This window comes from Elgaria multicarinata, chromosome 10, assembly GCF_023053635.1.
Source record: "Elgaria multicarinata webbii isolate HBS135686 ecotype San Diego chromosome 10, rElgMul1.1.pri, whole genome shotgun sequence".
Lineage (NCBI taxonomy): Eukaryota > Metazoa > Chordata > Lepidosauria > Squamata > Anguidae > Elgaria > Elgaria multicarinata.
The window spans coordinates 84,351,770-84,368,467 of record NC_086180.1 but is presented as its reverse complement, the minus strand read 5'-3'; the positions used below and the strand labels follow the sequence as shown (position 1 = coordinate 84,368,467).

The window sequence follows — 16,698 nt, the reverse complement described above, 5'->3', positions numbered from 1 at the left end:
ATTCCCTTTTAAAGACGTCCAATTTGGCAGACATCACTACATTTTGTGGTTTAAAAAATCCACACAACGCGTTGTGTGAAGGCACACATTACCTTCTGGCGAATGTAGATCCGTTTCTTGAAACTGTTGGAACACGCTTGGGTAATTTTTCCTTAGCTCTTTCGCCCAGCTGAAGGCAGCCGCGCACTTGAGGTTCCCTCCATATTTATTGCTCATTTCCGAGTAATAGTTTTCATGAGGGCCTGAAGAAAATGAAAACAAATCATCCTAGCAGTATTTGAGAAACCTTTTTTTTTTCATTCATTTTGATGCCATAAAACAACCCCCAAATAGCTCCCTTCTGGTTTAAGATAGTGCTGCCCTGAACTGATCTTTGGTTCCCTTAGGATAAGACTGTAGGCATATTATATACTGCAGACGTTCAACATGATCCTAAGCATATTCAGAAGTAAAGCCCAATGTAAATGAAATGGAACTTAGGGTTCTTCCTGTAGCACTGAAGTCCTGCAAGGGAGTCTGTCTAAAGACCTGTAACGGAGAATACTCAGAACTCTTAACAAAATATAATTCCATGGATTCCTTGGGGAAACCATGACAGCTACAGTTGTTGAAAAAATCAACACCCAATATAGACTTGCAGTGTAGATTTGCCCAACAGTAAATGAATTTAATATAGATATAGCAATCTACATTTTATCATTTGTGGGATATTAGCCCACATCCCACTGGGGGTGGGGGATAGCGGGTTCTCTCGTCCATATATAATGGTTGGGATATTGCTGTGGTGGGGGAGGGAAAGGATATTCAAAGACTGTAGCTCAGGGCAATACCATAGGGATGTTGTATGTTTTGGAAGGAGCAATTTAAATCAGGAAAACATCATGGTAAGGAAGACTGCCCAACTACCTCATGCCACACCTTCCATCTGAATAGTTCCTCCTTATAAGGGCTTTTAAATAAATAAGTAAATAAATAAATATCCTAAATGATAAGAGATCATGTCTTCCACCTTATGTCTCGTTTGGCTCTCAAAACTTACACTTTTGTGCTTCTTCAACTTGTTTCAGTGAGAATCCGTACTTGGATGCTATGCTCTGGAAATCTACGCATTTTTTATAGTGCAGGTCAATTCTTTCCAAAATGTCTTTGTTAAAGAAAGGATTCGAAATCTGGGGAAAAAAAGTACACTTGTTTGGCAATACTGGCAACTAAAATAATAGCAACCACGTGTATTTTTCTAGGGAAGACTATGTATTAGTTGTTAAAATGCAGGCCCATGTTTTATTCTCACTACAGATAAATAAGTACAACACTGTTTCAAGGAGGAACAAGCACCAGACAGAACAGCTTTCTGTGCTGAAGTCTCTGGAATGAGCTCTTGGACCACTTATAGTTGAAAATCAGATTAAACTCCCACAAAGATACATAGCAGTAACGCGCTGTCAAACTGAACGATAACACAAAATTGCGGTAAATCGCAACCGCGAAGATGCGCAACTTAGAGCTATAACACTGGTGCTGTGGCGAGTAGGCTGCTGCATCGTGTATCGTTAAATGCGAATATGCGCAGCTACGTCGCGGTAATGAAGCTGTATAGACATATAGACATGCCCTTGGTCAGTGACCCTTCCTTGTTCAACAAGGAGTTCTGCCAGAGGACCACTTCTTTGAAAAGAGGTCCTTAGTCAATAGTGTGTGTGTGTGTGTGTGTGTGTGTGTGTGTGTGATTTTTTGAAACACAAAATTTACTATGTTTAGTAATGTATGGAAATGGGTTTTACATAGTTTTTAACAATGCTACAAATCCCAATGCAATGCTATACAGGTTCCAACGGATGAAACTGGGGGATTAATTACTTTCTTTGCAAGTAATAAAGCCCCTGGAGAAGTTGGCATCCCATCTGAACTCTTCAAAGGCCATTTGGAGTGGTGAATCTCACTTACTGTCAAGCCTTTGATTCAATTTATTAACTTCATAGATTGGAATCTCTTTGGATAGAATGTTAAACATCCTCATCCAGAAAAAGGGCAAGAAATACCATCCTGGTAATAACTAACCCATCAGCCTAATCGATACAATGGTTAAACGTTATACAACAGGACTATTTACACAATCACAGAGGGGGAAATAAGCCACCATGACTTATTGGTCACATGTTGATACACACTTCCAAAAGAAAATTTTGCTTGAGAAAATGTTCATGCAGTCTGAGAAATGATTTATATATAGTTTTGCTATTACATGGCACTAGACGTAGTTGTATTTGGCTAGAGTCAGGAGTTCCCTGCTGCTATTCTGTTCTTATTGGAAAGAGACAATAAAGTGTTTGCCTAGCTTCCTGACTGGTGTGTTCTCTAAGAGCTTCATCCCACGTACTCATTTCCCTCAAATTGTCCCCATAGCATAAAGCTGTCGTTGTTGTTAGCTAAATCACACCCCGGGCGGCGGCGCTCCTAAAATCCTTTGCATACCAGGGAAAGGGTTTAAGGGGGGGGGGGGGGAAAGGAATGTAAAAAATCATTACAAATCAACAGATGACCCAATCCAATTCAAATTTGGTATGCTGAATATCTATTACTATGCCAATTTTGATGTCTTTATCTTTAAAACTTACACAGATGTAAGCATTGGTTTAATTTGAAGTTTAAAAATATCAAATCATCCTCCTGCACCCCCAGTGGCCGCTCGGAGAACAACAAAAGATTCATTCTTAAAGAAGTCCAAAATACGTCGGTTCTTTTGGCTAAGAAGCACAATTAAAGCAGGATGCATGGAAGTACTTCAAAGTCAAAGCAGATTATAAGCTGGAAAAGTTCGGAGTCCTTTGCACGCAATTCGCAGTGATTGCACAGTATAACGCTGGTGTGATGAAGCTACAGGCCTTTCATGACATGGTGTTGGCGGTCACATTTTAAACCAACAGATTCCTAACAATATAAATAAAACAGCACATTCCCTACATTAAAAGCCTTCAGTTTCAATAATCCTGCAGTATGATCTAAATGAATGGAAACATTTGTTTGCTTTTTTTTCGCCATAAAGCTGCACAAGGAGGAAGGAACAGTGCAAACAAGATCACTCCTTTGTGGTATAGAGAAAGAACCACTAAAGATTGGCCACAAATGTTACAGTGGAAATCAAGAGAGCCCCAATCTTAAAACGATGGCACAGTCAAGCATAGATTGTTCTACATCCACGCCCACATATTTATCTTTTGTACACTCACCCTTCCAGTATCCAAGGCATTAAGACGATAATATTTCACTGGTCCAAAGTATCCTTCAATACCTGAGGAATATCCACTACCTCCAAAAACCAAGTATCCGGAAGTGTCATCAAAATGGAAATCTTCCCTAAAGCTAGAAAAGAATATAAGCCGATGTTCTGAAAATTTTGAAACAGTGTGAACCAAATGAAATGTCCATGTTCCTGGCAGGCAGAGGACTGTACCACAGAATAGCCTGGAAGGTATGTGATGGGCCATAACCAAGGAGACACTGATTCAGCAGGGCTCTCTTTATGTTCCCAAAGGATAGGAAGGAGAGCCGTTAGACAGCAACTAAGTTATTATTATAAAGAATACACAAACTGATGACACAGTTCTGGAGCAAGACGAAACCCCTATTTTTGGGGTCAGTGGGTGCCCCAATCCTTTCCCCTTTAACCCCACCACCATTGAAATGTGACCCCTGAGAGCATCTAGTTAAGAGTTTTGGAAGGGCAGAGAAGGAGGCTAGCAGAAGCTCAGGATAACTTGTATCCTGTTCTCTGCAGTCTCCTTCCCGCCCTATCTGCTCAAACACTCTCTTTTCCCTTTCTCTTAGGCCACGTTTCTGGCTTTGGAGGCTAGTTGATGCAGGACTTTCTGTGCCGGCTGAGAAGGGTCAGAACTCCAACTCCCCCTTCAGACGTGACAATGCTGTCTCTGACCTTGGAGAGGGGGACTCTAAACAAACCCATGGCTTCTCAGATGCTGCCTGGCAGCCATGGGATTGCTCCCTAAGTGTGCTTTGATTTTTCTCTCTCAAATATTTCATGTGAAATACATATGGTGTATCGAGACAAAAAATTAACACAGGGTACTTTTTCTAGCTTTGTTTACTAAATAGAGCCTCGTGTGTTGCAGAGCGGTAAAGCAGCAGTTTCTGCAGCTGAAACTCTCCCCACGGCCTGAGTTCGATCCCAGCGGAAGCTGGTTTCAGGCAGCCGGCTCAGGTCAACTCAGCCTTCCATGCTCCCGAGGTCAGTAAAATGAGTACCCAGTTAGCTGGGGGGAAGGTAATAACGGCTGGGGAAGGCAACCGTAAACCACACCGCTATAAGGCCTGCCAAGAAAATGTCAGTGAAAGCTGGCGTCCCTCCAAGAGTCAGTAATGACTCAGTGCTTGCACGAGAGGTTCCTTTCCTTTCCTTACTAAATACAACTAAAATAAATATGCTAAATTAGATCTTTCTAGGACATAAAAAGAATTCCAACACAAACTGAACATTTTTCCTAAGCAAATTTTCCAGTTCAATGTTTCCCAGTAACCCACCATCACTGGCTGAGCAATGGTAACGTGCCAGCAGCTGAGATTGCAGAATCAACAATACATTTCAAATTGTTTCTCAATGATATACTGAACCCAAGAACTGTAAAGAGTGAAGAAGCCTGAAGCTTTCAGGATGGGATGAACAGGAAAAGAAAAAACTGCAGTTATACAACACAGTACTTGTTTGAATGGAGGAAAGTTGGTCTTACTTAAAACTCTGATGGTGATGAATTTTCAGATCCTTTCCAACACTGGTTACTTCTATCTAAAAGGAAAATTATTTAATATATTATTTCTGAAAATGGACATGCTACAAGTCAATTAAAAATTCAATGTTTTATCTAGTCTTGGCTTGCAAATTCTTGTCGGTTGGATCCAGATTTATGCAGCATTAACTGCACTGTTGGAAGTTAATGTTCCCACCCCCTCCTTCCCACAGCACCCTCTCTAACCATTTGAAAATGCTACACAGAGAGTTAAGAGATCCTGCTGAATGAGGTGAGCTGTGGGGTAGGGGGGATACTCAAAAATCAGGCAGAGCAACCCTCTGTAAGGGGAACCCTTCCTCTTATGGAAGGACCCTTCCTTTTGAGGGAGGCAGATCCTTATATATAGAAAGTCACCATTACATTTCCCAAAAATTATATTACATTTACTTCCTCTTACTGAAAAGTCTAAGGTGTCATGTCTAGCCCTGCTCCCCCTGATTTGGAAGGAGGTGTTTCAGATGATCAATCAGAATCAGACTCTGAAGTAGAGGAGTGGGTGCCAGAAACAGACCAGCCTGTGCCAGCGGGTGAGAAAGCTTTCATGAGCTCTTCACCATCTGGGAGTGAACCCTCTCCAGAGCATATCTCGTCAAAGGCAAATAATACACAGTCAGTGGGAAGCCAACATTCTTTCGAGGGGAGAGCACGGAGAGGTTAGCCAATCCTAGAGTACGCCGCCGAGTAAAATGGGCGGAGCAAAAGGAAGGCGAGAGAAAGTCGGCCCGGCTGGCGTCCCATCAGAAGCTGCCTCAGAACTAGTCTCTCTGAAGTTAATGTGTCTTGGGAAAGGGCTGTCTATTCTTGTTAAAAGGACAATTGTCTCGCTTAGTTTGCATAGTTTTGCCTAGGAGAGAGTGCCACGACACAGGCTCTGAATAGTAGGCCTGGCTGCGGACACTCCTTGCTCAAGCTAAGCCCCACCACTTGAGGAGCCCGAGGTGAGGGACAAACACCACCTTTCTCCAAACTATGTGGAGTTAAATTGGAAGGATTTCAGTGATAAAGCGGTTCGGAAAGCAAGTCTGGAAATTAGTGGTAACACTTGTTTCTGGAATGGGACAAGTCAGAATAGGTCCCTTCTTCATTATGGAGTGTTAGCTTCCTGTTGTGCTAGCGGTGGGCCCCTACTAGCACATGAGCTGCATTGGAGACTGGCCATTGCTTCCATTTTTAGCTGAGGAACAGTAAGGCTTAGCAAGAAATGACTAGGCCAAGATCACTCAGCAAATCTACAACGCAACATGCTTAAGAATAATCAACAGTTAAGTAATAACGTGCCTCTGTGCATAATCAGAGTGCTTTCTCCTCACCACTGCCTCCCTGCCTCTCTAACACAATGTTGTCAGCAATCTACAGTTCCCAGGTTCTTTGGGAAAGCCATGACAGTGATATGGCTGAAGAACCCAATATTGGGTTGGTAGTTTAGTTATACATCGTCTAATATTTTTAGTTGCAGAGACCTACTTGTTTTACCCAAAGGCTGTTGGAACAATAGCATAACAACGATTTGAAGTGTTTGGAGAAATAAAATGTTATTTGTAAGCCTGCTCCTTAGAAGGTCTAAATGGCACCAAAGGGACATTGAGCACTCCAGACAAGTGTCTCCTAGCACTGCCAATAAAAAGATTTGTCCTTGTAATCAAAAAGATGCAAGAAGCGTTAGGGGAAGCACCAGGAGGGTTACAAATCGGTGACGATGTCATCTGGACACCACCATCCCTCGGAAAATTCCATGTTTTGAGGCAGGGCGATTGCAGGCTAATGGTGTCAACTGGAAGCCATTGAATCAGTGTGACTTTAATATGAACTTAAGTACTGAGCACATCAGTATAAGGCTGAAGACAGACCAGGCCCCCATCTTGACGGCAGCACTTCGGCGCCACGAGGTGCCTGGCTCCCGCACTTGCGTTCCTTCCCGGCATCTGCACGGGAAGGAACGCAAGTGCGAACTTTCACCCTGGCGCTGAGGGGGAAAGGAAGGAGGGGGCCGGAACGAGGCAGCCAGAGGACGAGGAGAGGGACGCCAGGCGCCCGAACCACCTCTCCTCCCTCTTACCTCCCTCTGGCTGCCTGTTCCTTCCTGCGTTTGTTTTTTTAAATTTTCATTACCTGTATCTGTGCAGATACAGATAATAACAATTATCCAATTTTTTAATATTTAATTTTTGAAGAGGTGTGGGGGCCTGTTCCTCTCCTCCTCCCATTTTTTTTAAAAAATATTATTTTCCAAGGGGCACAGGGTTCTCCGGAGCTCCTGCAGTCCACCCCTTTCCCTGTCCAGCCCATGGTGACCAATCAGGAGGCGCCATGGGCAGTGACAAGCCTCCGCTGATAAAAAAAAGTCAGGATAAGCGCCCAACATTTTTTCAGCGCAATTTCTGGGGTTTGCCCCCAGATGGCTTCACAATGGCGGCTGCATCACGTAGATGAAGAACTGCTACCGCAAAGCCACCCCGGGGCAAACCCTTCGTGTAGATGTGCCCATAATATAAAAATCAGAGGTAAGAGCAAATCCTTCATCTACAGAGCAAGTCTTGTTTCACAGTTGAAGGGTCAGAAATGCCTACCAGCAAATCTATCGTTGGCTTTGCCATCACTGCCGCCCCTTTCCCTCATGCTTCAAATGGCCTTTTCTATTACTAAAAACACTACATTAACGTCCATGTGTTCACCATAATAACTTTTAAAAGGGAAACAATTTGTTTAAGGCACTTCCAGGTGATCCTTAAAGCTCTGCAGACATTATTTGTGTCTTCACTCACAGTAACTTGCAACCCCTAAAAGCATTTTCACTGCCTTCAACTGTGAGGTGGCTGCTGGGATGCCCTATGTACCTGTCCTCCATTAACAGAGAGGTCAAGGCGAAGCCATTGCTTCAGAGGAAGGCAGAAGGTAGTTTTTACAGCAATATCTTCTCCTTTGACAAGGTGCATCTGGATGTGAACATAACCTGAAACACAACACCAAACAAGAACCTAGTTAGTTAAGATAACAAATATATTGAAGACAGAACTTGCCTTTCTTCCCAACTATTTATAGGGGTGAGCAACTTGTGGCCCTCCAAATATTTTGGCCTACAACTCCCATCACCCCTTAATATTGGCCAGTTGTCACCCAAAACATCTGGCAGGCCACAAGTTCCCTACTCTTGGTTTAGGAGCAGGCAGTAACTTGACCCTATTTTTGAAAAAAATCTATTATATCCTGTTCTGTGGTGCATGAAGTAATATCCCGCCCAATAGACTGACCAGGTCCACTGCTGCTTAGCTTTAGCAGTGATCAGGAGGCTGTCCAAATGCTTGGAAAGTCCCAGGGTGGGTGCACCGTGTCCCGGCGTCGATTATACACCGCAGCTGTAATCGAGCATCCACTCTGGGGCTTTCTGCCGAAGCTGCGGAGAAAAAAAGTCGGGGACTTACACCGCCTTTTTTATCCGGAGCGAGGCGAGGACGAGCAAGGCAACATGCCATGCCCCTACTTGAGGAGTTCTCCTCAGAGGAGGAGCTAGAGGCCCCAGAAGCCTAGGGTGCCCCAGAAGCCGAAGCCCCAGACCAAACACCACCATCAGACCCACAGGAGCTTGAGCCCTCAGGGGAGGTAGTTGCAGGACCATCCCTGGCAGGAGAAAGGGCCTCTGCCTCTGAGGCAGAGGCTGAGCACCCCCCTGACCCCCGGGAGTGACGTCTCCTCAAGCGACAGGCGACTAAGGCTCCTGTGCGACAGAGTGCTCGCCTGCAGAAAAGGTCTCCTCAGGGAGAAAGGGTCTCCTCAGGAGTAGGGCTCTGAAAGGAGAGCTTTGATTACTGCAGCTGAGCTCTGGGTGGGGTCCAATGGGCTTTGGGCTTAAAAGCCTGCATTTGGAATCAGCCAGCATTGGAAAAACTTTGGTCCATCCTGCCTTGTACCGTGTTTCCTGAACCTTGCCTGATACCCTGTTTACTGACCTTTCAGACTACCTACCGACTCTGTCTCAGGATTGTGTAAAGTACTGACTGTTTATGGTGTTTTGACCATTTGCCAGTTATTGTGACGACTCCTGTTAGTGCCTGACCCTCTTGACTGATGGACTGCATGTGCTCTGACCTTGGCTTGGCTTGATCATCCCTCTGTATATACCGGATCTGCATCTAGAGCATCCTATAGCCCAAGCAGGGCACAATGTCAAGACAGCCCCAAAGGCCTTGATCCGGAGTCACAGTGCAAGTATGGCTGGGCAGTGCTTGGTGGAAGGCTACCTGCGATTAGTCACCTTCCACCAGGAAGAGGGTGAGGGTGGTTCAAGTCTCCGGATGGCTGCCCAGAAACCCTGCACAAACTTCTCACCGTCAGGACTACCTGACGCCATACTGGGAGAGGGATGCTGTGGGAATTCTGAGGGACACGGCACTAACCCAGCGCCGTGAAGACATCCCCTGGTGTACCCAGACTATTCATTGGGCCACAGCTCAGTCCTGTTCCTTAAAACTACATAGGGTCAGCTCACACAATACAGCCGTCACATAATTGCCTCAGGAAGGCAGAGGATTGCTGAAGGACAGGTACAAGGCCTCGTGTCTGTTAAACGGTACTTCTACATGGGTAGTTTATATGCAACGGGCTCAATTTCCCATGGCGACGGCAGCCCTTGTTTTGAGCTGTTGACGTTGTAGGAATTGGACTGGCCACACAAACGCCACTTATAAGGACGTGCTTCGACACACAAATGGTGCCTCAGTCTAAGACCAGTGGCAACAACACATATTTTTGTGGAGATTGTGTCTGGAGAACCTCGCATATGAAATGGTCACTGATTACCCACATGATAAAATTTTCTAAAAGAGAGATTTAACTATTGTGCAGTATAGAAATGGAATAAATAAAGTATTTCTCAAAGGGCATACCTACACTACAGACCTGTGTCAGTTTTATGCTACTTTAAGTGCCAAGGCTTTCCCCAAAGAACTCCGGGAATTCTTATCTGCCTGTTAGAGACCTTCCTTCATGGAGCTATAAAATGCCAACATATTTTAGTTTAAAGTTCTGACTGCCAGTAACGAACAGATTGGATATTTTTAAGATACAGGAAGGTGATCTCTACCAAGTGGTTCTGGTTTCAGCCATGTACCTGTGGTCCCCTTTTTAAAGGGGTCAGGAAGGAGGCACATTCCAACAAAATCAGTCAAACTGGACAGTCTGGAATTATATACACTATTCCCCCAAAGATGCTGCTTGTTTCATCCATGTACCTTCCAACATAATTATTGGCCCTGAAAAGGGGGTTTGCACCCTCTAAAGGCCTCAGCAGTTGCGCATAAGACTGGCAGTTTTGGAGACGCTACAACTTTTGCAAGATGTCCAGACAGTCAGGCCTTTTGTACCATATTTTGACACAGGTTCTCGGACTAATAGGAGGTTGGTGCTCTTTACTGTTTCTCTTCATTTCAGTAAATCGAGGACGCACAGAATCAACGTCTTTTTTTTTCTTTTCTTTTTTTGCACATATTGTACATCTGATCCCCATGCCATCATATGAGCTGCTCTGACTTTCTTACAAGATTAGGAAGGCTTTTGAAGAACGATATTAATTAAATTTACTTTGGTGAAGGCGCAGGAGATTAAATTGATTTTGCCTGCATTTTTCCTCTCTACTTACCTTCATCATTTAGAAACACAGCAGGGGTACTGTACATTTCTGCAGAATCAATGAAATACAGTATTCCACACAAGGGCTTTTTGCAGTAACGGAGTAAATAAAGCCAGACTGAAATAGTAAACCTGTACAAGCAACAAAATTCTAATGAGAAGCAGCATATTTCTTGTTGATACAGCTCAAACATTATTCATTCAGTTGGTCTTCAAAACAAAAGTAGCATCACTTTTATCTTTTCAGTTAAAAAAAAGCCCATTTAGGGCGCAATCCTATGCACGTTTTGACAGAAAAGTCCCAGCTACTATGTCGTAGGGCTTTTTTCTGTCTAAATATGCATAGGTTTGTTCGCTCAAATTGTCTAAGATCTATAGATATTCAGGCCAGCACTGATGCTGAGATGTGGAAAGGTAAGCAAGATTACTGTCCTTTGCAAGTGATGCAGTGAAGCCTGCGGAGGAGCGATGGGGAGATTCCTTGCATCCACCAATAGAACAGAGAAGGGTTTCACAGAGAAAGCCAGAGGCTGCAAACAAGGGAATGCCGGACACCCTATTGTGGAGAAGCAGAGCTCAGAGGAACTCAGGGATTACTTCTTTTCTCAATACAAATAGTGGGCCCAGAAGATCCTGCTGGCATCCCTGGAAGGAAATGGCTGGGAAAATGGGGTGGTTGGTCAGTCAAATAGGCTGCACAGCGGCTATAAACACGTCACAGGATAAATAAGGGTGCAGCTTGTACAGATTACAGAATGGAACGAGCCTTCTCTCTGTGTATTTCTGTCACTGTAAAGTATAGCTATGCCAGTTATCAGAATACAGAATTCGATGGCCAGAGTGGAGGAATAAACAAAAAGTGTTTCCTTGATGCGTTTGACAAAAAATTCAGTCCTCTATTTACATTGATGGCAAATGAATATAGGAAAGCACTGAGCACTGGCCCTAGGCTAAGGAATGAAATACAGTAAGATCGCTTGCTTTCATTGCCTCTTTGCAACCTTTCCAGAGGCATCTTCCTGGCCACTGTATGAAATAAAATTGATGGATCTTTGGTCTGAGCAAACAAGGCAATTCAATGCGCAAACACCACAGGAAAATGAGAAACAAGGAGTATTATTGGGGAAATAACTGTACAAACAAGAACACAGCACACTTTTAATTTATTATGTTCTCCAAGACAGACTGGAACTCTGGTAAATAGACAGACAGTCAGAAAAGGGGCGACAGAGGGGAAAAGAAGAATGCATGCTTTAAAAAGCAAACACAATTGTATTCATGGTGTTTTTATTTGCTTACGTCGGGTAACCAATGCGAAGCTTTCTGATTGTTTCAAGTTCTCTGTTTTTAAATCCCTGAAACGTCTTCACAATTCCTGCCATCTCTCCACTGGATGCGTATGGAAAGCTGAGGAGCTCAACAACATCTGTAAAATGCAATCACGCTTAATTTGCCAAGAGCTGCAAAGGGCCAGATACTCCATTGCCATTACTATTACTAATTCCAAAAGGGCTTCCAGACAAGTTTGTTTTTAATCACGCCATTGTCCTGCCTCCCTTCCCACTGCTTCTTCCATGTTTTTTTCTAATTGCAGGAAATCCGTTAAAGAGAAAAAGACGGAATAACATCACATTGCCTTCTGGCTGCTAAGGCTAGGAACCCTTCATCTCTGTTCACTAATGCCAAGTTGAACTTTGCATTGCAACCTGGGACACAGATTCTGATCCAGTTATTTTGTAAATATTAGGGCACGTATGAGAGAATAACAAAGCATTGCACTGGTTTGTAAGATTTTACAAAATTGGAAAGGCTTATTTGAAAGATGGTGAATAAGATGCTAGGTGCTACTTTGATCCTATGCATGGTTATGCAGAATTAAGTCCCACTGAGTTCAATGGGACATAATCCTAGTTGACTGGGACCAGGATTGTAGATTTGGATAGTTTTTCTGAGGACCCACCAACAGCTGGACCACATTTCTGGCCATTAAGTGTCCAGGATGTGCGCAACAATATCATAAACTGGTGTTGTGAACTGTTTCAGGGCATTGTACTGGTAGAGTATTGTGGGCTGATGATGTTTCCATATGGAAGACTCATAGGGCTAACAGTCAAAAAGTGTTGTACAACTATTCCGTCTTTTCTTCCTCAACAGATTTATTTCTGGAAAGCAAAAAGGCAGAAGAAGAGGTGGGGAATCATGGGAGGGAACTGGAGATGATGATGTTTGGACCCCTGCCAGGGCCAGCCCTACCAAGAGGCAGAGTGAGGCAGTCGTCTCATGCAGCAAATGTTGGGAGGTGGCAGCAAGGTGTTGGGAGGAAAGAGCTGTGTGTGCCATGTAGCTTGCCCTGTGCCCCCCGGTGTGGGGGAGGATGCTGCCCCATTGCCAGTGTGGAAGACAGATTCAATTGCCAGTCCAGTTGGCTTTTCTACATGGAATGAGAGGGAGGGCATCTTATCTTTCGCCTCAGACAGCAAAATGTCTTGGGCCGGCGCTGACTCCTGCAAAATTTCATGAATGAGGCAGGGTGATTATGCAATAAAAGCCTTTGGTTGGATCAAAAGTAAATGATTTCATCCAGTTATTTGGGATCTCCTCTCACTCCATACTTCACCCTATTCAGGAAGATCCCACAGACCTCTGTCTAGTATTTTCAGGGATCTGGAGGGGCTGCCATGGGTAGGATGAGGCAAGGGAGTTTGCTTCTGCCAGCCCAAATGTGTATCTAGCTGCTTCTCTGGAAGCACCCTGACACTGCTACAACAGCCTTTTCTGTTAGATACCAAACAAGACCATTGCACTAAGCTGTTGGCACGCTACAACACTGGGCAGGGAGAAGCCAAGCTGGATTATTCCACATGGCCTTATGGTGACATAACCCTATAGGCTGGATCCAGACTTTGCCTTAGAGCAGACCCACTGAAATCAACGGGATTTAAGTTAGTCATGGCCAACTTCACCTATTGATTTCAGTGAGACTACTTTAAGAGCTTTTCTGCATGAGGTAGTTTATCCACTGTATCTACTTTTGGTTTTGTCACAAAATTGAGAACCAAGTACTACACAAAAAACTTTCCTGCTTTTCTGGTACATAACCTTTAGGTGGCACTGCGGTATAGCGGAATAACGCAATGACACAAGCGGAAATGGCTTTTTCTTTCACTTTTGTTAAATAATACCACATTTTCTAAGAAAAAAATTGCTGAAACTGCTACTTAAAAACAAAAGCGGAACTGGAGGGTCATGTCATTGTCAAAAGAACCCATAAACAACGCTGCATAAGAAATGATGGACACATAATAAATGCTTCATGTAGAAAAGCTCTAAGTAAGTCTGGAGCCAACCAATCTTTTGGAATTGATAATGTGATTGTAAATTGCAGGCAATTTTAGGTTTCACACCATTAGCTTAGCTAAGTGAGTTGTATATGCACTGTTACAGCCACACATTTGCTGCAGCAGGAGAGCATCCAGCCTGGTTTTCCAGAGCAGTCTCCCACCTATGCCTTACTTGGAGTGAGGGACAGGGTGGGCAGCAGCTGTTTCAGAGAGCTGTGACAGTTGCTTTCCTGCTGCAACATTTGGTGCACCAGGATATGGCCCGTAGGGCTCTCCCAAGAGTCTGCCTGTCCTATACCTCGCTTTGAGAGGTCTAGGGTAGTGGTGGCAGCAGGTCCCACCACCCTAGCAGGGCAAATGGGGTCTGCCTCCTTTCTAGATCCACTTCCTGAGGCAGGGCATTCTCTCTGCCTCATAAGAGGGCCAGCCTTGTTCTGAAACCATGGTTTGATCCTGGCTTGTTCTAACAAACCACAGCTTAAACAAGCTGTAGTTCCTCAAGTTTGGACATAACAGAGAACTCTGGTTTGTTTAAACATAGAAGTGACAAGCTTCCAACCTCCTCCTCACAGCTGTGAAAAGGGAAGGCAGAGGTCTGAGCCTGAAGGTTGTGCAGGCTCATTCACTTAGCCTGATTTCTTGTTATGGCTGGACTAGCTTATTGGCTGTAATATGCAGGCTGCAGATTTCAAACAATCCCCATTGGGCCAGCATCTCATTAACTGCAAATTCTTTAAATCCGCTGATTTGATGCACTGATGCTTTCCCTATAAAGGACAAATACGTACCATTCTCATGAGGACACCAAGGTATTCTGTTTGCCTGGAGTCTCCATGTATATTCCAAGCTCCATTTCAAACACACTTTGTGTTCTTTGTACGGCCGTTCAAAAGGTGGAACCGTTTCCAACAAAGTATAGTCTTTTGCAATTGCCTGCAGGTAGCCTTCCTCCTGTTTAGCATGGTGGGTCCTTGTTTGTTTATGAATAATCCATGCATATAGTATCACTGTATGTACTATTAAGGAACGCCTGATGACATAATCATCTCTGAAAACCATGCTGCTTGGAAATTTCAAGTTCACCGTTTGATTCGTCCTGGTGTGGAGGTGCTTGTGATTCTCCCATCTCTTTTTATACACTGACACAGCAGTTTTAAATTCCAATGAAGCTACGGCTTCTATGGTAACTATGCAAGGTTTTGAGCATAAATAGTCAACTGAAATTTGAGTATCATTGAGAACTCTTTTGTTCAAAACATTCAGATTAATAAAATCTTCATAAAATACATTATGTTCAGGCTCTGGAGTGACAGGTGTCGTCAGTAATGTTTCCCTTCCAAAAGATGGCACACTTTTCTAGGGAAGAAAAAGATATAAAATGCTAGCTGTTTCTTTAACATTTAAGAACAGAACTTAACTTCAATGATCTTCATTAAGATTTTTTCATTCAGAACAAAATTTCACAAAGTTGTGTACCAAATGGTAACTTATGAGAGGTTATGCATAATAGCCAAGAAAATAAATTAACATATATTTTTTAAGATGTCTCTCTTCTCAAATGATTTTCCATCTGGGTGGGTACCAATTGAAGGCACTTTTGGGAGGCCAACAGACTTTTGTTAGAATCTTATTGATTTCAAGTCGTTCTTTTTATATCTATCTATCTATCTATCTATATTATATAATTGATTTTCAAGTAAGAGCAAATACATCACACACACAGAATAAAAGAAAACACTCAAAAACAATACGTATGTTCCCACAGCACCACAGTGAAAAGCATGGGTATTCTAATCATAAAAAAAAAACCCACAGCACTTATAGCACATATAGCAATGGGGTTACACTCCCCCTGAAAGACTGTGTTGGCAGCTTGGGGGTGCTTCTGGATCTGTCGCTCCAAATGACAGCCCGGATAGATGCGACGGCTAGGAGTGCCTACTATCAGCTTCGGCTGATATGCCAGCTGCACCCCTTCCTAGAGTTGGAAGACCTAAAGACGGTCATGCACGTGCTGGTAACTTCGAGGCTTGAATTCTGCAATGAGCTCTACATAAGGCTACCTTTGTGCCTAGTCTGAAAACTTCAACTAGCTCAAAATATGGCAGCCAGACTGGTACACCTAGGCATGACCACATTACACCAGTTTTAAAATCTCTTCACTGGCTGCCAATTAGTTTCCAGGCGAAGTATAAAGTGTTGGTTATCACCTTTAAAGCCCTGCATGGTTTGGGTCCAGGCTACCTGTGGGATCGCCTTCTCCCGTACAATCCGCCCCGCACACTCAGGTCCTCTGGGAAGAATTTACTCCAGCCAACAAAGACAAGGCTGACAACTATTACCCAGAGGACCTTTTCTTCTGCTGCTCCCAGTTTGTGGAATGGCTTGCTGGGAGAGATCCGTCAAGTTAACAGTCTTCCAGAATTTAAGAAAGCCATAAAGACTGATCTCTTCCACCAGGCCTACCCAGTGGAATTTTAAAATGCCTTTTTAATAATGTGCTGCTTTTAATAACATATTAGTTTTAAATGTTTTAATTAGTTATATGTATTTTATGGTGTTTGCATTTGTGTTGTACCCTGCCTTGATCCAGAGGGAGAGGCGTGTAACTATTATTATTATTATTATTATTATTATTATTATTATTCAAATCTATACCTTCCTGAACAGAAAAAAAAGCTCCAGGTTAAGTTAGAACCCCTGACCAAAAGGATTCTTGGGACAGTGGAGATCTAGGTTTAGATCATATTAATAAATGAGAAAACGTCTAAAGGTTTTTCCAAAAATGTGTCTCATGTTATTTCCCTTCTTACTAACCTATGTTGAGTCAATTTATCTTTTAAAGCCAGTTGCCAAATTTTATCAAGCCAGCGTTGATGGTCAAAAAGTCTGTCACTTTTCCACAAGTGGGCAATTTCCCACCTGGCCACAAC

General features: G+C 43.5%; 1 protein-coding gene across 1 annotated transcript in view; it reads right to left on the bottom strand.

The window, feature by feature from the left end:
- The window catches only part of SEL1L3 (SEL1L family member 3), a 43,045-nt gene extending 28,138 nt beyond the window's left edge, over window positions 1-14,907 (bottom strand). The window contains exons 1-8 of the mRNA XM_063135120.1: window positions 14,554-14,907; window positions 11,724-11,850; window positions 10,435-10,556; window positions 7,637-7,752; window positions 4,743-4,798; window positions 3,228-3,360; window positions 1,040-1,169; window positions 93-242 (exon numbers count right to left, since the gene is read on the bottom strand). Coding sequence (XP_062991190.1) covers window positions 93-242; window positions 1,040-1,169; window positions 3,228-3,360; window positions 4,743-4,798; window positions 7,637-7,752; window positions 10,435-10,556; window positions 11,724-11,850; window positions 14,554-14,824 — 1,105 coding nt within the window. The 5' untranslated portion in view covers window positions 14,825-14,907. The remainder of the gene's footprint in view (window positions 1-92; window positions 243-1,039; window positions 1,170-3,227; window positions 3,361-4,742; window positions 4,799-7,636; window positions 7,753-10,434; window positions 10,557-11,723; window positions 11,851-14,553) is intronic.
- Window positions 14,908-16,698: the final 1,791 nt, after the last annotated feature.